Here is a 23,569-nt window from a genome sequence, read left to right as displayed (position 1 = left end):
TTTTTAATACATATTCTTTAACATTTAGGAATAATTAAAAATAATGAATAATCAGCAGCCAATAAGAGGCCAGAAAAGAAATACACGAATTTCAGACAAAGAGTGACTATACCGCTGATTACAATTTATGTAAATCTCAAACTGTAAACTTGTATTAACTGAATGCAGTGACCTAGCAAACAGCCTTTTTGCTTTACGAAACAGATGATTCTAGAAAATCCACCTCAGGCATCAAAGGTAAAAGCTTACATGTTTACTGTAGCTCTCGGGTAAATGCAGGGAGGGATTTATTGGTGACTGGCAACAATTAGCCTATTAGGACGTTGTTTATCATATAATTGCTAATGACCACAATTTGGAGAACAAAATCTGCTTGCACACATCCATCAATGAGTCACGGGTGTAGGGCCGAATGACGTCAGAGGAGAGCATAATATAACCAATCGAACCTTTGATTAGCCTACTCACCGTAATGTTAAAAACACTGCGGGAGAATTTACCACTAGTCTCCCCTGATCAGACTCATTTTCAAAGGAAACACAATCCTCATTATAACAGCGTCTCCGTCTCTCCACCGCCCGTAAAAGTGGAAGTGTTTTTCTCACACCGGCCCGGGCAGTTAAACGCTCAATATAATGACCAGTCGCTGTAAACCGGCTCAATCATCCATCCTCAGCTGGGACTATATGGTGCTTGACTTACATTTCTTGTAACCGACCGAAGGTTTGGTTGAGCACCTGTTCTCCCACGAGGTGTACGTTCAAACGCGCAAAAACACGCTTTCCAAAATTCTCAAAGTCTAGTTACGTCCTCTCCTCGCTGCCCGATGCTTCACCTCGGCCTTTAATGCGACGATAAAACACCTGTTTCCTGAAATACTGATTACACTCCGAGCTTTGGTATCTTAACATCCACAGACTTCATAGACGCGTGTCTGCGCAGATAAAAGACGCCCCTCACTTTATAACTCTTTTATTGAATATAACATCAGAATAACTGTGGAGCTCGCGCTGTATAAAGAGAACGCGCAGTTTGCGCAGACCCACCTGACTTTATAACTGTATAAGACGCGTGTCTGCGCAGCTCGTGTTGTATAAAGAAGACGCGCCTCACTTTATAACTCTTTTATTGAATATGTGTCTCTGCGCAACTCTTGCCTAGTCGCGCCTCACTTTATAACGGCCCAGGGCGATGTCATGATCCATCGCGATGTTTCACTGTAGCCATCGTCCGATGCCGTTTTGGCCCAACCCTAGTCCTCAAGCATGCCTACAGACTTAACATGCAATGTGCATGTCCATGACATCACCATTTTTCACATTTTTGTCTTTTACACTGAGATGATAATGGTATTGTTTTCAAATCCTTTCCCTAAACAACAAGGTCCCCAAGTGTTTACACTTTTGCATATACACATTTAAAACCCACAAGTCAGTGTTTGGGGCTTGAAATCGTTCTTTGTTCAAGCAGCGATTGTTGTTGTCATAGAGTTTCACTGTGACTTCATGACACGAGATTCCTCCGTACGATCTATTTCCCAGTTTCCTTTGATTATTTGAAGTCCGTCTCTGTCCCTTTCCCTGTCAGTGACCTTGTCTGCGTGAGGTGTGAAACTAACCGCTTTCAGCTGGAACCTGAAAGCTAAAAGGGAAGAGAGGAACGGTGCGGGATACTCCCCTCAGAACACCTCTCCGGGGAGTGCACTCGATAGGCGGCTGAAACTGGATTTACACAATCAAACAGGCTCTTACTGAGCTGTTTTAAACGCTCAATACCTCTCTCTACTTTTCCTGCATGACAACAAACCTTCCCAGGGGGCAGACGGAAGATGAAGGCAGCGCCAGACCGGCCCGCAGACTCGGAGTCTGCCGCTGCTGTTCCAATGACCCGTCACAGGCATACTTGTACGCTGGCTCAGGTAAACCGATTACGGTTATTGCATTAAGGCCGGCAATGCTCAGTTCCTTTCTGAAGCAAACGCATCCAGTTACGTTAGCGTATAGATTTTCTGGTGAGGCTGTAGAGGCACAGAATGACTTGTGGGTAAGCAAAAAAAGCCTGCCCTCCTCTCCTATCTTCAAAACACTATGGATACACTTTCATACAAATTCAAATATATTTGGCCATTGTAGTTTACTAAACAAGGCTAATGACGTTCATTCAGTTCGCAGATTAAACAACATTTTGCTTTCTGCTTTTTGACATGTTCAAGGAACCCCAAGGTCACACGGATGCACAAACAAACAACATCCCTTACAAACCTTCATCGCCCGGCCTAACTGTTTTGTTTTGTTTCGTTTCCTCTCATCCCCTGAAATCCACATGGAGCAGAGCCATCGGATCTTTTACTGTTCCAGGAATGTATTTACAAGCTTGTCTCAAGAGCCACAAAAACACCAGAAACCCGGCCTCAGTTCTCTCATCTGACGCTAAAAGTGGCAAAATGATTTGTCAAGCCGTATAAAGTCAGATCCGCACACACCGGACTCTGTTGGTGGGGGGTGGGATGCTATCGAACGAGTTTAAGAGCCTCGCTGGGTCTGTGTGGATGGATTCAGCAGGTTCACTCCTCATCCAATTAAAAATAAAGGCAGTGAGGGCGTGACACCGGGCTGCTATGTCACTCCCTCAAAAATAGATTTTCTGCAGTTTGAAGGCCTGTCAATTCACTTAAGACTCTGTCAAATAGATTGGATACTATATGACCTACTCTTCTATTTTTAAAGGGAAAGTTCGCCACAAAATGAAATTCTGTCATTTACTCTGTCGAACACAAAAAATATATATTTTGAAGAGTGCTGGCAACCAAACAGTTTTGGGGCAATACTGACAACCAGTCATTTTGTTTCCTATTATGGTAGTCAAAAGTGCCCCAGAAGTGTTTGGATTCCCACATTCTTCCAAATATATTTCTTTGTGTTTAGCAAAATCTTGTATGGAAAAAAAACAGAGCCTGTGTGCTTAAAGGAGTAGTTCACTATAAAATAAAAATTCTGTGATAATTCACTCACCCACATGCCACACAAGCCGTCCGTGTGTTTATTTCTTCTGTCGAAAATAAGAGAAAAGCTTTCCAGGGTTCTTATCTTAAACGGGGGGCTGTTGGTTAAGGACCAAATTTCGCAAAACGATTTGTCATTTTCCAAGAAAACAAAAAATTGTACACTTTTTAAACACAAATATATGGCTTGCACTGCCTCGGAGGTCCTCCAGGATGTGCGTCCACGACGTTTTACGCAATCCAGTTGGAAAGGTTACGTGTGACGTACATTTCAAAAGATTTAAACATCCCTGATATGCACACGAACTGACCGTTTTAAACAACAGTCTTGCACAAAGACATATACCGTGTCATTCAACATCCAAGAACTTTTGAACGGTCTTCTTTCCCCACATTCGTAAACACTGGGTCGGTACTTCCGATTACGTCACACTGCTCGCGTGATCTTTCCAACGTGATTACGGAGTACGTAAAGTCGTGCACGCGCTACATGGAGGCACTCCAAAGCAGAGCAAGTCATATACAGGTATTTATGTTTAAAAAGTATAGCATTTTTTCATCTGACATGCACATTTTGTGAAAGTCCATTTTAAAAATGTGATCGTTTTTTTTGTGATAGTTTAATTTAGGTGTGCCATTTTTCCGATATGATTCGGTTGGTTGAGCACCCGTTTCAAGTCGATGTGCGTTGTTTTGTTGTATTTTTTTATTTGCGTTCAGTAGAACAACAACATTTATTCATGTTTGAAACCCCTTGAGTGTGAGTAAATGATAGTTTACATTTTTGGGGCGAAATTTAGCAGCATCTAGTGGTAACGTTGCGAATCGCAAACAACAGCGCACTCCACCGCTCACCCATCTCTTTCGAAGCACTATGGTGGCTGACACAGGACTAGGATGTTGCCACGTTTTCACTTCTTTACGAAGGAGTTAATGTATTTATGAAACACGCTCTGTAGAGCAGTTTGTCTGTTTAGGGCGACTGTAGAAACAACATGACGAATTCTATGCAAGGGGACCTGCGGTGTATGTAGACAGAAATAACTCATTCTAAGAAAATAAAAACATAACGCTTCATTATGCAAAGTCTTTATACACCTCTGAAGACATACTGTAGTTATGAATTATTACTATGGACAATAGTAATAAATAGACAGAGTTATGAATATTATATTGCATTTCTGTCAGTAGATCCTCCAAGAAAAGTCAGCATGAGGTCTCAAACAATTCGTATTTAATGGAGGCAAAAAAATTACTTTATACCTCAAGTCCAAGTTACAGTACTGCCAAATGAACTCAAGAAAACAGATACCAAGACAAAACATTTTCTTCCATTTAACTTATTATGTTGCCTTAGCAGACAACAAGGCAGCTCAAAAGGTTTCGGAACAAAGCCAAAACGAAGGCATATTTGATTCAGAGATACAAAGCCCTGAATAAACATGAGAAAAAAGTATATCGACAAAGAGAAAGAGAAAGAGAGAGAGAAAGATGAGATGAGAAGAAAGCAAACATGATTCTGACTCTGATACAGAGACAAGTGGATGAATGATGCTCTAATGCTCCATTTGTCTTGTTTTGTGGAGTACAGACAGTAAACCGCTATTCTTTACTTCCCACCCTCATAGTGCACTAGATGACTCTGTCAGCTCAACATTGGTGGTTGGCCAAGAAAAAGGGAGTAACTACACACCCCGTCAAACATCAACTCTGTGACACCCTATACTAGAGCTGGGTGGGAGGATAGAGAAACGCTGGCCTGGGGCCAGTGTGAGAGACCAGATGATGAAACCATCACTTCAGGTCCAATGCCGTGCATGCATTCAATTCTAAATATTTGACGACAAACTGTTTTCTGACACTACAACTTCTGTGTTCATTTATTCTGAAAATGATTTGAGCACATTTTCTATTTAATTATTTATTGATTTAACGATTTAAGTACTTAAAGTCCACCATATGATTCACACGTGGGATAATATTATGGCAGTATAACAGCAACAGCGATTGATCTGATCTGAAGTCAGCTCTTACCTCGTTTCCAAGCAAAGCAGAAACGCATGCTTCAGACGCATCGCAAATGGCCGTGAGGTCGTGACCTCCCTCCAGGGCGAGCACCAGCCGACCGCCGGCCAGTCCCATCAGCTGCTTGGTCAGGTAGCCAAAACCTGCCAATGAAGAGAGAAAATGCAAGTGAGGGTTAAAGCTCGCACAGAAACTCGGCTGGACCGTGATCAAAGAACGTATATTACGTCACATTTTCTGTTTTTAAAAGACAGCGCTGTGGATTTCCTGAGCCTTAACATAATACAAGGCAGGTTTAATTTTAATATATGTGGCTTTAGTATTTTGGCTCCAGGCGTCCTTTGAACTTTTTGTTTGATGTCATGTTTGAATATACGCATCCGACTTTACCCCACCAAACCTTTTAAATGAAAATTCATATTTAGGGCCACTTTAGATTCATTTAATTGTTTTTAATTCTTCACTGGCACGACAGGAACCATCTAAAGCACATACGGTCTCATAGGAAGCTCTGGATACAGAATAAAATGCTTATTGATATTGTGTTAATATTACACATACAAGTATATTGTATAAAAAATAAAAGAATGTATAAAAGAAATTTGACTGATAGCATTATTTAACATTTATTTTAAAATATATTATAACAATTCAATAGATATCACATTTAATAAAATTATTTTGGAGATAATTGTAGTGAAAATCAATCCTAATAAATACATATAATATACTGTATATATTATAAATACAAATACAAAAAAGTATCAATTGGATAAAAAAAAACACATTTTTGTATATGCAGCATTTTTGCCCCAGGCTCTGGTTAATTTCCGTCCCTGGTATGCGTTTAATGTGCTTGCCTTGTGCGTATCTTTCTTTAAGATAAGCGTGCAGAAAAAAGGGAAAAAAGTCAATGCTGTCACAGGTCATTGAGCTGTTCTAAGATCAGCGTTTGCAGGAATCTGATTTAAAGTATGTTTTATCAGTATGTTTAACAGCACAAATTCACAGCGGATAACCTGTCTGTCTTTCGAGTCTGGCTAAATGTTTAAAGACGTCCGCCCGCCCTGAGAAAGCAGAACAGTGTTTTTACATAGTGTGCATTCGTTCAAGCACTCACGTACGGACAGCCTTCGCTTCGAGATGTAATCTACAAGAGTCGAGCCTTAAAAAGCAAGTAAAGCCCTCTAACAGGATAAAAGCAACCTTCTGGACCCCAATACCAAGCGTTTCACAATCGCTGAATGTTTGATTTAGAAGCAAGCCTAGAATGCCATCTCGATGCTCTGCACGCATGGGAACAAAAAAGAAAAAACATCAGGGGTCTGAACGTTTGAGAAAGAATAACTTGTAAAATACCTCCCTTTTGGGAATAGACTGCACAGCAGAGTGTGGTCTCTTGTTTTTGTGGCATTAGCGCATGATAAATTGGACTAAAGCTTTGAGACACGAAATACGAGAGAGAGGGAGTTGGACAAAGGCAGACTTCCATGTCAATGACTCATTTTGTAGCACCGTAGCCTTAGGAGTGGAAAAACTGCTTCATCCCATGACAATCATCGTGAACACAGGGAATCAGAGAATACTCACATTTGGCCGTTAGTTTGTATCCTCCTAGTGGTGGCAGATGCCCCTCCACAGCATCAAAGCCCGAAGAAACCAGCACCACGTCTGGAGCGAACTCGTTGGCTATTGGCATCACCACCGTCCTTTAAAAGCAAACAAACAAAAAAACTACACGAGTTTCTTAAAGGAACAGTGCGTTCAAAACAACAATTTTGTCTTCAATTACGAACTCGTGTTTTTCAGAAACCGGTATGACTAACTTTCTTCTGTGGAACACAAATGAGTTTTTTATAGCAGTATGTCCAACCTACACTTCTCTGTACAATGAAAGCGAATGGTGACCACAGCTGTCAAGAAAGATTTTCAAGATTTTGTCAACAACATTTCTTAAATTTCAATATAACAAATGTGATAAAGACTTAGAATTCAGTTAGATGGATTACTTTGACATTTTCATGTTTTTATGGTGTTTTTTGATCATTATTGAAGCTTGACAGCTCCAGTCCCCATTCACTTTCACTGTATGGAAAAACACAAACAAGAGATTCTTCAGAACATCATCTTTTGGGTTTCACAGAAGAAAAAAAGTCAAACCCGTCTAGAAAGACATTTGAATGTTTTTTCGGCGTTTTTTTTACATTATAGGAGCTTGACAGCTCCAGTCCCCATTCACTTTCATTGTATGGTAAAACACAAACAAGAGATTCCTCAGAACATCATCTTTTGTGTTCCACACAAGAAAAAAGCCAAACCTTTTTGGAAAGACACGAGGGTGAGTAAACCATGACAGAACTGTCTTTTTTGGGTGAATAATCATTCATGTCAAACAACTCGGAGATTAATGTCAAACGGCACTATTGTGCTGTTAAATTTAGTCTAAACTTCCCCAAAATACCAGTAACCGCCACGGAAAGAGCAGAAACATTTAGATTCCAAGAAACAAGAACAGATTCATTGAGTGATTCATGGGACGACTGTGGGTTTAACGGCCCATTCTGTGGTCAAGTTTTGATTCCTAACCCAAATTTGCCTTCTAGCGCAGACAGCCGTTGGACTCGCCGGCCTAGAGCTCAACAGAGGTCGTATGACAACATGACTGGGGTGTGTGCATGGCGTGAAAACAATCCCAGCCGCCTGTCTGTAAGACGCACACAAAACACGCATTCGTGAGTTCACATATGCACGAACCCTCCTGTTCAGTTGATCTTGGCAACTCCAGTCGGTCTTTGTACGGGTCATCAAAGCTCGCGTCGGAAGAAGACGACACGCACGTTGATTAGGCTGGAGGATATTCTGACTCGGCTGTAGCCGGGCCCTGCATTCTTTCAGGGCTCACAGCTGTGAGGCTATATTAAGACCACGGATTTCTCTCTGAACTGCAGCTGGATATATAACTGGGCTTGGTGGGGCGAGAGGCTTGGCGCTGTTTGCTACAGTGTAGGTGTACTGTAGTTGACTCTATACACTTGATTTGTGTAAGGCTTTGTCTCTACGGCCAAGATCCGGTCAAAGAGTCTGCAGTAGATGTTCTCTGTGGAATCATTAGGGCCTGAACATATTTCTGCCAATCTGTATTCGGGTCAATGATTTTCGGCATGTCAATTTTAAAATACAAATAAATAATAATATCTATTGCAGTTATTCAAACAATAAGAATGTGGTGTAAACGCAGATTTAAATGTAACATTAAGTGATTTTAGTGTTTTTTATCTATGAATTGGCCATAGCCCTAAAAATGTCATGTGGTGTGACAATAATTTATCTTAAAATTAATTATTTTCCTTGACATGCTTAACATTTTTTTTTACAAATCTTTAGTATTCAAAGTGTTTAGAAACAAAGCACTTGCATTTCTTTGAGTTTGGTAAGTGGTCATCTCATATTTTTGTTCTATTATTGAGTTTTCTTAAATTGACAAAATTAACAAACTCATTTTTCCTGAAAATCACATACAACTGACATACATGTTTTAAAAATACCATTCACTTAAGCATAATGTATCAGAGATTCATATTTCAGCCACAAAAATGGGATATATTGTATTTTTAATTTAATACAATTACTGATATTATTGGTCGCACCACATGGTAAGTGGTAGTTATAAGTTATTGATCCACATGCAAAACACTACATAAGCAAACTTATTTTTAGGTATACAATAATTTCCAAAAGTGACGTCCAACTTTGGCCATTTGACGTCTTCGCTTTTTATTCAAATTGATTATTGAAGATATATTAAACGATTTGTATTTATTTTGCATTGGTGTGTTTGGAGCATTATCCGAAGCTCTGAGATGAATTAAAGGAGGCTTGGCAAAAAATGACATAGTATAAACAAGTATAAACGAATATTAATAACAGCGCAATGTTTGCTTGCAAGCTTTTGGTTTTTCTATACATTTTTGTATATTTGAATTAAAAACCATTCCGTGATATGCTATAGTTTGTTTTTCAACAAATAATTTTGTCCAATAAATATCTTTAGAGTTGAATGTTTTGTCCATTTTGTACCACATGCCTCATATTGTGATGGTTTACTCAAACCTGAGGAAGCATGAAAAGCAATCATTGTACAAATGATGCTCTCTGGACATCACTTTTGGGCACAACATCTCCAATCCTAGTGTGCAATATGTAGTTCCAATTCATTACTGGTCAAAACTTTAGGATCAGGTACTTACAGTAATCTTTAGTAATGAGCAATTCCGTGAAAATGTCAACCTTACCATGAAAAAAATCTAGTACCAAAGGTTTTCACTATACTAACAGCAAAGATATTAACATTTGCCGTTTCAAATACCCATGTGATGTCTCTCTTCGAGTTTTTAAAGCATTTGCTTTATTTTTAGTGCGTGATTTTTCATAGTGAGGTAAGTGTCATTTTCAGGATTGTCACATGCATAACGGCACATATTCCTCATAAATGGGCACATGAAAATAAAGTAACTATTTTATGTTTTATGAAGAGTCCTCCCTTCTTCATTTTTTGGGGTATTATTGCTTCAGGTTTGTGCATTTTAATTCACAGAAATCCTCCCGCCTCCCGAAAACGGTGTTCTTTTTGTCACATCCGTAACGCATGTATATTTCCCTTTTTTACAATAGAAAACTTGTGCATAGACTGATATTTTTCTGATGTTTAGACTCTATCAACAAGGGTTTAGTAAAATATAAACAAATGGTTCAGTATATTGGTAGCTAATACACAGTGTTGGGTGTAACTAGTTACTAAGTAATTAGCTACTGTAATTTAATTACTTTCCCCTTGAACAAGTAAAGTAAGGGATTACTCTTATTTTTTCTGTAATTTAATTACAGTTACTTCTGATGTAATTAAACTAAATACTTTGTGTAATATGTGTGTGCAATAGTGGAATTGACATCAAAATTCAAAGCTTTAATGTATAATTCTCACATTTGTAATACTTTGGTCAGTTAATAAGAGTACTTTATGTAGTTTAATATTATTTGATTGAATGAATTAAAAGAGCCCTTTCATGTCTATCCTTAAATCACTTAACTAAATCAAGGTTGATGTAGGATATAGAAAGTAACAAGTAATTAAATACTTTTTGGAGAGAGTAATTTGTACAGTAATCTAATTACACTATTGAATATGTAATTAGTAACTAGTAATTAATTACTTTTTCAGAGTAACTTACCCAACACTGCTAATACATTCTCCGAACGTTTTTACGTCACATCCATAATGTAAAATGTTACATCCATAACGCTGGAATTGCCCTAATATTATTTTCCCCATTATAGAAAATTTGTAAATGTAACTGGGAAATATGCAATTAAAAAATGTCCTTTTTAACCCCATCAAAGTAGCCACGCCCTGCCTAGAATTTACAAAAATGTGCTCTTGCTATTTTTTCAACCAGCTTCTTTTTGAGGTTTTCAACCAAAGATAAGATTTCAGCTAAAGGACTCAAACTTTTGACTGGTATTGCACAGTATGTTTATGCCCAGTTGCACAATACACTTCAGCTACAGTTGGATGTGGTTGGAGCTTCACTGGTCTCTGGAATATGGCACTTGTCCTCTCGCCACAGGTGGGCAGAAGGCCCAGCTTCTAAGATGGCCAAAGTCCACAGCTGTGCCTCATACTTTCCATTCTAAACCAGCTAACCTCACCTCAATTACACCCTGCGCCCCACACCAAGCCAGCTGACTGGACTGCCCGACTTATACGGGGGTCTAACGCTGAGGGCGGATGAGAATCGAACAGTGTTCTGCGTCACAGAAAACCGGTTGAAGCGACATCACGTGGCGTGTAGATGTTTTCAGAGTCGTAGGAGGAATTGCAGTGGTGTCTGTGTGGGCAGTCGACAGGAAGGACCACAAGCGAAGGGGCGTCCAAAGCAAACTAAAAATCTCTTGATATTGTTTTGACAGACAACAGTGAGTCGTGTTAGTACATGCCGAGGTCTTTTAAACAGTGGATAAACACGAAAATTGCAGGATTAAAGCAAAACTATTCACAGCATCGCCAGCCACTTTAAAAGTCCAGCTTTTTCTAAGACAGGGTTAAAGGAAAGGCTCACCTACATTTTGTTTTTTAAAAAAGTCTCAACAAATGATTTGGTGCTTTTTTTAAAGTTCAACACGACACATTTTATTAAAGAGCAAGGGTATGTGAGGATGCTTAAATGATCTGACGATTTAGATTTTTGGGTGAAATGTGTCTAGTCAAGATCTTAGGTTGGAAAATCTATTAATGTGAGTTTAATTCCCAGACACTGCAAGAAAGGCAGCTTTGCTGTCTTACCCACACGGTCACACTTTCCATCACAGGTGACACCTCCCAACCTGCCAGAAACAGCAGCGGGACGCCCACAGCAAAGCCCGACTACTCCCCTTTCCTCCAGTCTAGCCCCGGGCAAATGATCATTTCTACATACAGGCCACAGGCATTCTGAGGACAGCCACAGACACCGAGAGGGGTCCTCGGAATGACAGCAGCGAAGCCAGAACCTTCCGCCCTCGTCTTTGATGTTCTAACTGAGACGAGCAAACTTCACAACGCTCGCCAAAACTGCTTGCATCATCACATTCCCTCCACAACTCAGTGTGCCACAAAAAAAAACGCAGCGTTCCTCTCAAAACCACACGATCAATTATCAACCCCGTGTGGAAAACTCTTCTTTAAAGTCATGAATCAGACGGCATCAACGCCGAGATGAAAAAGACCTTCACTAATTAAGCCAAAGATGCTGAGATTTATGAGCTACAGAACGGCGCTGCATCCCGCTTCGGGTGAGAGCCGTCCAAACGCTCGTCTCTGCTGACTGTCAGCGTATTTGCTGGTTTTATTACCGTTGCTTCTGACGGTTATGATCATTCCCCTACTTCAATCCAATGGACTGAAAAACAGAGATGAATCACTGGCAGGACCACACAGATCATAACGCACACAAATCAAACCAAAGTATGACAGCGCTGCTTGAATGAATAGCCAACCAATCTGACTTAGGGAAGCCTGTTGAGTTAACATGGTTTCACATCCACCTCGATCCGAGGCATTTCTTAAAGGACACGTAAGACACATTCTTGAATTCAAAAGTGGCCTAAAAAGCACGACGCGACAAGGTAAAACATGCTTTTTTTAAGGTTGGACTATTTTAATGGGATTTCATAAAACGGCAAGCTCAATGCACAGTGACAGATGCAACACAACATCCAAAAACATCCATTTATATACAAATGGAGTGACTGCTGTGTATTGAGATTCTTGTTACAATCTTTGCGTTTTTACAAAATACATGTCAAGAAAACACACACAAGGGAAATCAGCCCACAGAGGAGAGAAGTCATTATTCATGAGAAGATAGAGCCTCTGCCAAATCCTTTCCACCTTTAAGGTCTATTCGGCTATTATTTACAAACCCTTTTATAACCTCTCCTCTTCAAACTCAAAATCATAACCTATACTGCACAGATTTTTAATATTTTGAATAAATATTGCTAGCAAAATGATTTTGGTAACAATAAGGTTGTATTTGTTAACGTAAGCTTATGTATTAGCGAATAAACTAACAATGAACAATACTTCTACAGCATTTATAAATCTCAGTTTATGTTAATATCAGCATTTACTAATACACATTTAAAATAAATGTAGAAATATTTAGTTCATGTACAATGAACTAGCATGGACAATTCTATTGGTATTAACAAAGATTTACAAATGCTGAAAAACTATGTTAGTTTTTATTAGCTAATGCTTTTACTAATGTTAACAAACACAAGCTTACTGTAAAGCGCTGCGATTACTTTTACAGCCGACCAACTGAAATTTTATTTTATTTTCTACCCTGTTGAAAAAACAGCATACGCTGGGTTAGGTGTGTCTTGATGCTGGTTTGACCAGCTTAAACCAGCTATGGACCAGCACATGACCAGCTTAAACCAGCATCAAAACACCCAACCAGCATATGCTGTTTTTTTTCAACAGGGTATTTATACATTTTATTCATTATAAATACAGACGTCATTTGAGATGTTTCAAAATTTCTAAAAATTCCATGACTTCCCCACGTCTAAAAATCCCAATTCCCTGATTTGCCAAATCGTCCAGGATTTCCATGACCTGTAAAGACAGCGAGTGCAGTCAGTGAGCATGCATCCCACAGCAGCGCTCTCATCAGTCATGAAGTCACTCTCCACAGAGAGACGGCCTCACACGCTGCACCTGATCACAGTATCACATTCCCTTCAAACTCGCATGCAGGGGCCCCTTCACATCCAGCGTAGCATCCATCTGACAGTCAGACCGGCAAATGACAACTCACAGAGAGCATATCTGAAGTCTGCGGTCTGGAATCTACATTTACTCATGACACGAGTAAAGGAAATATCTGGATTCTCTCACCAACCCTTCAAATTAAATTCAAGGGCAAAAAGAGGACATTATTGCAAATATTCAACAATGTGCTAAAATACTTCAATGAATTTTCAAGACATTACGTTCAGGGCAAAACAGATACGAGTAGTGATGGATCATATTGGCAACGACAATACTTGGTTTTGTATGGACAATTTAAGATTATATCCATCGTTATGAATTTATGCTAGTTACAAACCTTGTCAAGAGATACTCTTTCTGTTTTAAATGTTTCAATTTATCTAGATGATGTTTAAGGTACCACTGGTTTAGAAACAACCAAGTATGAAATTAGAACTTTTTGTAGTTTTCATGCAAATTTTAGTTTTGTAATTTGATCATTTTTTGTTCATATTGCAAAATGCATTTACAATCATTTTAGAATTTAGTCAATATTATTTTTTTTAATCATTTTTTTAGTCAATCACATTTTAGTGACTCACTTTATTGCAACATTTCTATTTTTTTTCAAACTATGCTTATACTTGATTTAGTTTCAATTATCAGAATTGTTCTGAAAGTTCTTGTTTTAGTTAACTATAATAACCCTGGTTTGTCCTTCTCATCACTGCTTCATTTTTAACTAAATTGGATGGAAGACTGGCACAAGTTGAATGAGAGTACAGGATATATGTTTACTGGACATACAGTAATGTAAAAATCTCTTTATCCAACACACCATTGTCCAAGAAACATCTTCCTATCATTGCATGAACATGACAAAATTCATCCTCCAACTCTCATCAGCTTCATCAGAATACACCAACTCTAAATCCTCTTCCACCGTCCTGTGCCAAAAAACCTCCTTCAGGGAAACTTTCTGTCATGTTTGCCGGGGGATCTAAACCTGAAGAGCGGACAGGCAGAGGAGGAAGATTCAACCATGACGTGCAGGATGAGGCCTGGATTTATGACTGGTAATTAGCATTAGTCTGCACAAGTTTCCTTGCAATGGACTGAGACAAATTACACGGACTGGAGGCAAGCTGAGGAACCCACGAGGCTCTCGAAAACTGATCCAACCTTGCGGGTCCACCTAATCCCGGCGCTGAAACACGCCAGGAGCAGTTTGGAGCAGAAGCATCCCGGCACTTGTGAAACCAAAAATGACCAGTGAAGGGTTAATGTTAGCCATGGCTATCCATCAGATTCAAAGGCTTTTCCAATAGCTCCCCCTTCCAAAAAAATGCGAGAAAGCAAAGAGTAAGGGGAGGGGGACTTCAAAGCCTTGTCATCTGGCATTGCAAAGAGCTGGTTTGAATTAACTTAAATTCTCCTTTCTGTTTCCAAGTTCATGGTGAGAGTGCCTGGGCTTCTGGTTTTCATTAGAGCCAATTTTCTTATCTTTTTTCTTCCTCCTTTCTTCATCCCAGGGTTGATCCCCTGCGAATGCAACGTGGCACTGGCCGGGTCCACATGAGAAGGTGCTGCCCGTAAGGCAAACACGGTCTCGAAGGGCCCACAAAACATCACCGAGGAGGAAGAGGAGGAGGAAAAAATGGACGAACAAGAAAGAGGCATACATGAAGAGAGAGAGAGAGTGATAAGTGGGAAAGAAAAAATGATTATTAGAATATTAGAAAAGACATAAATTAACTACTAAAATTAAACTACTTGGATTTTATAAAACGTTTTAAGAAAAAAGTCAGAAATATTTTTACTCAAAACAATAAGAAAAATCAAATGAGAACAAAAAAAGAACAAAAATTTGCAAAAAAAACCCTGAGAAATAGTGAATGCACAAATAAGCAAATAGACTAAAGCAATAAATAAAAATGAATTAACTACAAAAATGAAAAAGAGACACAATTTAAACAATGAATAAACAAAGAAAGAAAGTGAGAAAGAGTGTGAAAGAAAGAGTGAGCAAAAGAGAGAGAGAGAGAGAGAGAGAGAGAGAGAGAGAGAAAGAGAGCGAATGAGTAAGAGAAAAAAAGGAATAAAGAAAGAAAGTGAGTGAGTGAGTGAGTGAGAAATAAAAATATGAATATCTCCGGCCCCCGGTCACTTGAGATCGCTACATCACACATTAAGAAAAGTTTGTGGCAGATCAAGTGATGACAAAGAGACAAAAAGAGAGGAAGACAAGTCAAGAGCTCCTCTATTGAGTGGACACATGACTGCTGTAGTGCTCAGGCCAGACACTATGAACCCAAAAGAGTTCATTTCATCGACAGTCAACAACCTATCATGAGGATATTTACCCTTCATTCATTTAAACTAACGCTTCCGATGTTCCTCTACCTCAACTGGTAGAGCGCAGAACAAACAACGCCAAAGATTGTGGGATGATTGCTTCCCAGGGAACGCAAGCGTGTGCACTGCACCGCTGTTTGTTTTGAATGAAAGTGCCTGCCAAATGCACACATGTAAATCAAGGTGGTCCTCTAACAAATCCACAAATTACAGATAGACAAATGCAACAGACATCTCCACCGGGGTATGAACACGTTCTGGGTGGGACGCCTGATGAGACAGAAGCAGAGGTAGAAGAGGAAGCTGCTGGTGAATCAGAATGAATGAAACGGTGAAGATCGGCGCCAGGGCATGAGTACACCAGCTGGCAAAACCGAAACCTGTGAGTCATATGGCAGCACTGAGCATGTGAATCAGAGCGCTCGCATTCATAATAACATCTCTGCGGTCTTCACCGAGCATGAAATTGAAGCTCATCTGGACAAACACTAATCTCAAATACCGTAACGGGACGTTCAGCATAACGTCTGGTCCAAAAAACGCCAAAAAGGTGAATGGACGACCAAAATACTTGAGCACCTTTCTAAAGGTGCCGATGCATCAGATCAGATCTCGGGTCAGAAGCGCAGACGGGTCGGACTCAGCTGGCATTACTTAGACCCTGCGTGAGGAAAGTCTGCTGAAGTGAGTTTATCGAAGACGTGTTGGGGAGAGATTTACGACAACGGTCGGACAGAAGAGGAGCGAACGCAGAGTACGATTGGGCCGAAGAGAAGGAGGTGGCGGGTTTCAAAAAACAAGGATGAGCGAGACTTATCCCGTCTTATCATCGACCTGCCGTGGGCCATATTTTAGCCGTCTACCTGCCGAAACAGCCTATACGCGTTGGGCACGGAGCCCCCTCTTCAAAGAGCGTCTCGAATCGGCCGTGGGGCCGAACCGTGAAGGAGGAGGTTATTAATAGCCCCAAACACCGATGCTAATGGGGCTCAGCTTTACTGGCATGCCATCAAAGACTCCCAACAGCCCCTGCTACACATAAAAGGGACAGTTCAAGGGATGAGCAGCACTTATACAAATTGTTACAAGACATTGTTGTGAAAGTTCTCGCCCGTTTCTCCGAGGACCTGCTGCAGTTCGTGAAAATCTCTGTGAAAAGGGGTTTCGCTTGGGGCTTTTCACACCGTTTGGCTGTCATATGGCTGTTAGTACAGGGATGATAAACCGCTCGATGCCTGCTGGCACGTTGGGTTTGTTCCAAAACCAAGTCTTGTTACCAAATTACCAAACCGAATTCACAAATGAGTCCCACAAAGCACTGTTGATTTTTAATGTACTTAATTTCACAATTTATCCATTAACAATAGGTAGGTATAAAAAAAACAGATGACTCTAAAAATGTACATCATGATTTTAGATTTTCACTACATGGTTATGTTGGTCAAAACAATTCACAATAACGATATTATCGTTGAATTGTTTTTTTTTTATGGCACTGAGGTAGGGGTAATACCCCAAAACGTTTTTAGCACATTTTATATACATATACATATATACACTATATGAAAAAAAATGTGTATCCGATCTTGGACGTGTGCAGATCTGTTTTTACTTTTCCGTTAATATATGTTTTAGATCTACGCACCAAAATATGTTTGAGATATAAAGTATGTATTGTCGGGACTAATGTTTGGCGCTACCGTTTTGTTTTAAAGAAATAAGAAATAAATAATGTTGTCAGTCAAATTTATCTTTCATTTTGCGTTTTCTCTTTTTTGTTTACTCAAAATGTCAATACAAGGGGGCAGAGAGAGAGCCAATGGCTCTTAAGGCAAAACTTGAATTATTTACAATATTATCATAGGTTTAGAATTAACACGATATCATTAATTGTGGTTTTAAATATCACGGTTATTGAGAATGCCGGTATATTTTGAGACCAAAAGTAAGGAGAGAGTTCAAGTACTAAATTTATGAATCTAGTAGACAACAATGCATCTCACCAAGTTGGCGAGCAGAGCGTTTGTTTGTTAAAAATATATTTTATGATTTATTGCATGCAGCGGCTGAATTTTAAAGACTTTTCTTAATGTTCTTCCTATACATTTGATTCTAAACTGAAAAAAGCAGGCTAGCGGACCCCTGCACATCAAATCAAAGTGTTTCAGTATGTAAGAGAAGAAAGGTTTCTGTAAGTTTCCCTCGTTTATCACATCCTTTTCTCCAGTTATTGCCGACGTGAAATACAGTCTTTCTATTGGCTGTGAGTTCACTGGGCTAGCACGTCCAATAAAAGAGCATCGCCTCGCGATAAATTCTGCACTAAACAGGTCCCTCTTTGCCATATGTGCCCACATAAAATCCCCGAATGTTCAGTTGCTGGAAATATAAATAGGTCTAGTAAATAAATAACTATTAAAAAAAAAAAAAAAAAAACATATATGATTTGTTCTGGCCATAAAACAAGGTCAACTTTTACACAACAAAAATATAACCAAAACCAAAACATACAGAACGGTGACGGTTACCTGAATGCTGCCAGATAATCCGCGTCCCCCATGGGCGGCTCCAGACCTCCAGTGAAAGCCATATTCACATTAAAACCCACACCTGGACCGGCGCCCACCTACAGACGAACAAACACAATCACATGTGGTTATAAATCTCTCTGATGAAGGGGCTTTATTTCTAAAGCGAGCTTGTCTACAGATATAAACAACTCAGGTCCGACTAAAGCAGATGAGCAGGGGAGGTCCTGTAAAATTCATGCGTAGTTTAACACCGCCATGGAAAACGCTCAATTAATGGTGATGTCAGTGTGCCAATAAAGAGTAAATCCCGACAATTACTATCAGTGTACAACTGTAATGAGGTTTCACTGCAAAGCCGAATGGACTTTGACAAAAGCCAGAATTTAGGCGTCCGATTGAGTCAATTAAATGTAAATCTCCTCATTAGTTCACATGCAGAAACTGGTTTATGGGATTAATGATAAAGATCCTTCATTCTAACTGAAAGAGAGGAGTGGGATTCAATATGTGGAAAAGAAGATCGGAGCTGTGTTTTCTGCCCTGATTTCTCACGTCAGATGGTTAAGAGAACATTCTCAATATACAGTCTGAGACCACGGACGCAAATTCTCCTTTTTATTTTGTTTTTTGTTTTTATTTCATCCCCAGAAAGTAAAAATTCTTCTTTTTTATTTTCCATGCTAGAAAATAGAATTCTTGCGTAATTGTGTTCTGTTTAAGACAACACACATTTGATAAAACGCTATCGAATTACAACTTGCCTCATCAGGTGCTCCACTTCCAGGAAAGAAGTTCCCGTCGTCGTAGCGATGAAGAGACACATACAGGACATTAGGGTCACTGTAGAAGGCCTGTTGGGTCCCGTTGCCATGGTGAACATCCTAATGAAGAACATAACAAAATATGTCATCTGTTTGTTTTTTGGATGCACTTAAAGGACACTTTCTTCACTTTAATCTTAGCATATAAAGAGCATAACATACTCGATTGATGTTAAAATCAGATGCTACAAAAGACGTGTCGTCACACTGGCGTATTCGCATTGGAATGAAACTGTGTAAAATTTCTATTCTGAGCCGTCTGTTCTGCAGAAGAGCCATTTAAGAGAGCTGTATTCTCTTTTTATTTCTTTTCATGTCTACCACTGCATGTCATATAGCGGGCCCGGCTCTGTCAGAATGCCAGCGTGACAGACAGGAGGAAATTAAAGCTGTTTTAAAGGAATCCTGAAACGCTAATGACCCCAGCAGGGTCTTGCCCTGACACCACCCGTCTTCCTGTGTACCTATGTGGACCCGTTTTACACGAGCTCTGACCCTGGATGACACAGACGTTGTCCAGCGAAGTCTGTCCCGGTGGTCAATTTACAGATGCTTTTAAGTGACAATTTCTGCATAGGGTGCAATCCAGGAACATTAAATTAGGTGTCACTGTCAAGGGCACTACATTGACAAATCAGAATTCTAGTCCTTAAGAAAACCCACATTGGGTTCACACCTACAACATTTGCCTCAGCACCCCACGTATTACTCCTAGTTTAGATAGATTTCTAATTCAATTTCTTTTATTAAGAATATTTTATGCATATTGAAGACATTACTTTATATCATTTACAATATATCACATTTACTTATTAAGTCAATTTTTCATTTCATGTTATCATTTAATACAAAGATTACGGTGCATCTTTTCTGTTATTTTGACCTGTTCCTACAGTTTTCATTTTCTGCAAATAAATGCAAATAGAAACAATTTTTTTTTCTGAAATTTGGGAGAAATATATTTAGTAGTTCACAGAATGAAACAAAAATGATCATTTTACCTACACACATAACTATAAATAGTCCATTTTAATGGTCTTTTATGGTTTAAATGGTCTTTTAATATTTTCTGTGGTATATTTATAGACAGTATATAATAATATAATAAATGTAACGCATTCACTTTAATAAATGTGATCTATATCAAAAGATATTCGCATTTACAATATCACTATGAACATAAAGGTCTTAATACAGTCCATTAGACACTTATTTTTTACAGTTATCTTTTAGAAAATGTTTACAATTATTTAATGAAAAAATATCAATAATACAGGTATTTTATAATTTTCTTATCTATATCTTCTTAATTTTTTTATAGACAGTTCATCAGACACATGCGCATGGCCCGAAGTTAACTTCCAGCCGGTGTTTGGTTACAATATAATTTTTAAAAATATTTATATAATTTACATTAAGATTAAAATTGTATTGTATATTAATTTGTATTACATTATAACATTACATTTGTTTATGTTGTTCCCGCTGGAACTGTGTATAAAACTTTACAGCAAAACTGTAAAAAGACCACTTTGGAATATTTCCCGATTGAGTTTTTTAAATACTGCACAATTGTTTGAACAGAAAACAACCAACAAAACATTTATATTCAAATCAAAAAGTTAAACAACTATCTTTAAGGTTTGATTATATGCGTAAGATTAAAAAAAAAGAAAGTGAATCTGGACCACTGTGTACATCTTGTTAAGTGGTCTATAGAAATAAATTGGAATTGCATCCATATAATATCTCTGCGACTGTACACTTACCCAGTCGACAATCAGAATCTTACTGACGTTCAGCCTCTGCTGCAGGAGTTTAGCTGCAATGGCGACCGAGTTGAAGTAGCAAAATCCCCTGTTTGTTATTCATGTCAAAAACAAAATAAAAAAACTGTGTTAGAGAACACATCATCAATGTGTGATCTACAGCTGAGGACATGAGAGATTGTGAAGTGGACCTCCTGGCCTGATGGATTGTCTCATTTCGCTAATGACACGATTCGCCCACCGCGTCCTGGCGTGATATCAGAGAACAAGAGCAACGGCTGGGCCGCAGCAGAGGCACCCGACTGCGGTCTGCTCTCCACGCACGGCATCCAAGGAACAATCGTTGTATTTAACCTTTCGCCTTAGAGACTTAGGAAGCCTCGTATACTTTAACCTTTCCGTAATGAGCGCGAGGGCCTGGAAATAAAGAAGGTGGAGCGGCTGTGATGGGCAAGACATTTAGAGCAGAAAAACTCTGTAATTAAAGGGAAGTTCGTCTGACTTTAACGGTATCTGATATTCATTTGGACAAACCAACAAGCTTTAAGAGAAATTAAATTCGCTGGAATATTGTGAATGCTGCGTAGCTAAACTACTCGGAACAGACGTCACGCAAGGTTCTAGTTTACCAATAAATGGCACTCAACAGGGTACAAAACAAGACCCAAAACTTCTGAAACAAAGGCAGTTGTTTTTCCCAATGGAAAATGGGTGCTTAACCCTCATAAAAATGAAAACCAACAACCTCACTACTTCAAATTTATAATAAAGTAACAAAGTTTGTTCCTTACAAACCTGTCACCAAAATGTGGTACAATGGTTTAAAAACAAATTTGTCCAAACTTATTGTTTAAAAATAACTTCATACTTAAAGGGACAGTTCACCCAAAAATGAAAATTCTGTCATCATTTACTCACCTTCGAGTGAAATCTGTATACATTTCGTTGTTCTGATGAACACAGAGAAAGATATTTGGAAGAATGCGTATAACCAGACAGATTTTGCCCCCCTTTGACTCCCATAGTAGGAAAAATGACTTTATCAATTTTCTTTGTTCTGTTGAACAGGAAAGAAGATATTTTGAAGAATGTAGGACAGCAAACAGTTGTGGGGCACTTTTGACTACCATTGTCATTTTTCCTACTATGGTAGTCAATGGGTTTTGAGATCTGTTAGGTTATACGCATTCTTCCAAATATCTTTCTCTGTGTTCATCAGAACAGAGACATTTATACAGATTTGGAACGACTCGAAGATGAGTAAATGATGACAGAATTTTCATTATTGGGTGAAGTATCCCTTTAAAATGTACACCCTATCCTATTCAAACAAGTACCAAACACAGCATCCCATATAAAACATTGCACAGGGATAACGGTTCAAATAAATCTGCACTGACTCAGAGGAGATAATATCGTTCTACCGCGCTTTATTCATCACCTCACCAACGATTCATATTACTCTACTGAAGCCAGCGTGAGCGCTGGAAATCCTCTGTTGTCTCGGCCAGGCGGTCCACTCCAAACTCCAATGCTGGAATTCATTTATGTGAGAGGATAATGTGCGTAACACAGATTTATGACTCTGTGTGTGAAGTAGATGCTGATCGGTTGTGAAGTTTATTTTGAGATGGTAGAGATACGGTGAGATGGGGTTTAAAGAAGCATGCACGCGTACATTGGAGTGCTTTCCTCGGCGTGGTGTCCTGGAGGTCGCACCACAGCAAAGCCATTCTGCAAACAAACACACACAGCTGTTTCAGCCTCCATGCTCGAGAACTTGAAGGAGAGAAACACAGAAGCACCTGAACATCATGTCAAACCAAGAAAGACATTTGGTTTGTCTAGTTTGTTTGTAGGTAGTCAAAATTCATCACCACACAGCTGTCACCCCCACATCTTTGTCGTTTTATATTAACGTTAAATGTGGCTTGATTGGCTGTGATTTCTTTCATCTAATACAGCATTTTGTGGTAAATGAGGACAAAAAATACATCAATGAATGTGAAGTACCCACACACACATTCCGAAGTGATTCCGGCTCACACACTTCCTTTCCTGTAAGGAACCCTCTTTGACTTTTTTATACAGCTAATGTCTTTTCCATTCGCCCGCAGGACTTAAACACTCGGCGGATGCTACTAGCGTGCGGCCCCACGTCTAATGAGAGCACAGAGGGCTCTTAATGCCCTGACCTGAGGGACTCACTGTGTTCTCTCTCACACTCCATCAGCGAGTGTCCAGCTCTAATGATGTCAGGTCAGCTGCTGATATTATTCCACCTCACTCCAGAGGATATTATCTTAGCCAAGAGAGAGAAGCGAACAGAGTGAGTCAGTGTGAGAATGACAAAGAGCAAAGGAAAGTTAGAAAATGAGAGAGTCGGAGAAAGAGACTGAGTGAGAAAGTGTGAGACAGACAGAGAGCCCAGCTGTACATTGACATTAAGTTGAGAGAGACAGAGAGAAGTGAATAGAATTACAGTTGGTGAATGTCGGAGGCGTCTTGTGTAAATGTGGCTGAGGAAAGGATTTGGACAGTTGATGATGGTCACATTTTAGTGGGTTATGCTGGGATTAAAGGTAGCACTTAGGAATGTTTGTGTTTCGACGAGATGACCGTCTTTCAGGTCACTTCCTGTAGGTTCTGTGGATGTCACCTGACCTCATAAACGCACACTGGAGAGGCAGCTTCTCGCATCACAGCAATTCCAACAAAACTCAGATGAAAAGCACAGTTGATAAAACTTCACATTCTGATTGGGGTTCAAA

The 23,569-nt window shown here is 39.3% G+C and overlaps 1 protein-coding gene across 2 annotated transcripts in view; it reads right to left on the bottom strand.

Annotated features, from left to right (window-relative positions):
- The window catches only part of hdac4 (histone deacetylase 4), a 162,945-nt gene that overhangs the window by 12,429 nt on the left and 126,947 nt on the right, over positions 1–23,569 (bottom strand). For both annotated transcript variants that reach the window (XM_057336386.1, XM_057336387.1), the window contains 6 exons: positions 22,477–22,532; positions 20,799–20,886; positions 18,970–19,089; positions 18,206–18,303; positions 6,617–6,735; positions 5,036–5,169 (listed from right to left, as the gene is read on the bottom strand). In XM_057336386.1, the coding sequence (XP_057192369.1) occupies positions 5,036–5,169; positions 6,617–6,735; positions 18,206–18,303; positions 18,970–19,089; positions 20,799–20,886; positions 22,477–22,532 (615 nt within the window). The remainder of the gene's footprint in view (positions 1–5,035; positions 5,170–6,616; positions 6,736–18,205; positions 18,304–18,969; positions 19,090–20,798; positions 20,887–22,476; positions 22,533–23,569) is intronic.

This window comes from Triplophysa rosa, linkage group LG6 (assembly GCF_024868665.1).
Source record: "Triplophysa rosa linkage group LG6, Trosa_1v2, whole genome shotgun sequence".
Classification (NCBI taxonomy): Eukaryota; Metazoa; Chordata; class Actinopteri; order Cypriniformes; family Nemacheilidae; genus Triplophysa; species Triplophysa rosa.
Note: the sequence above shows the minus strand (reverse complement) of the source record. Positions and strands in the feature narration are given on the sequence as shown.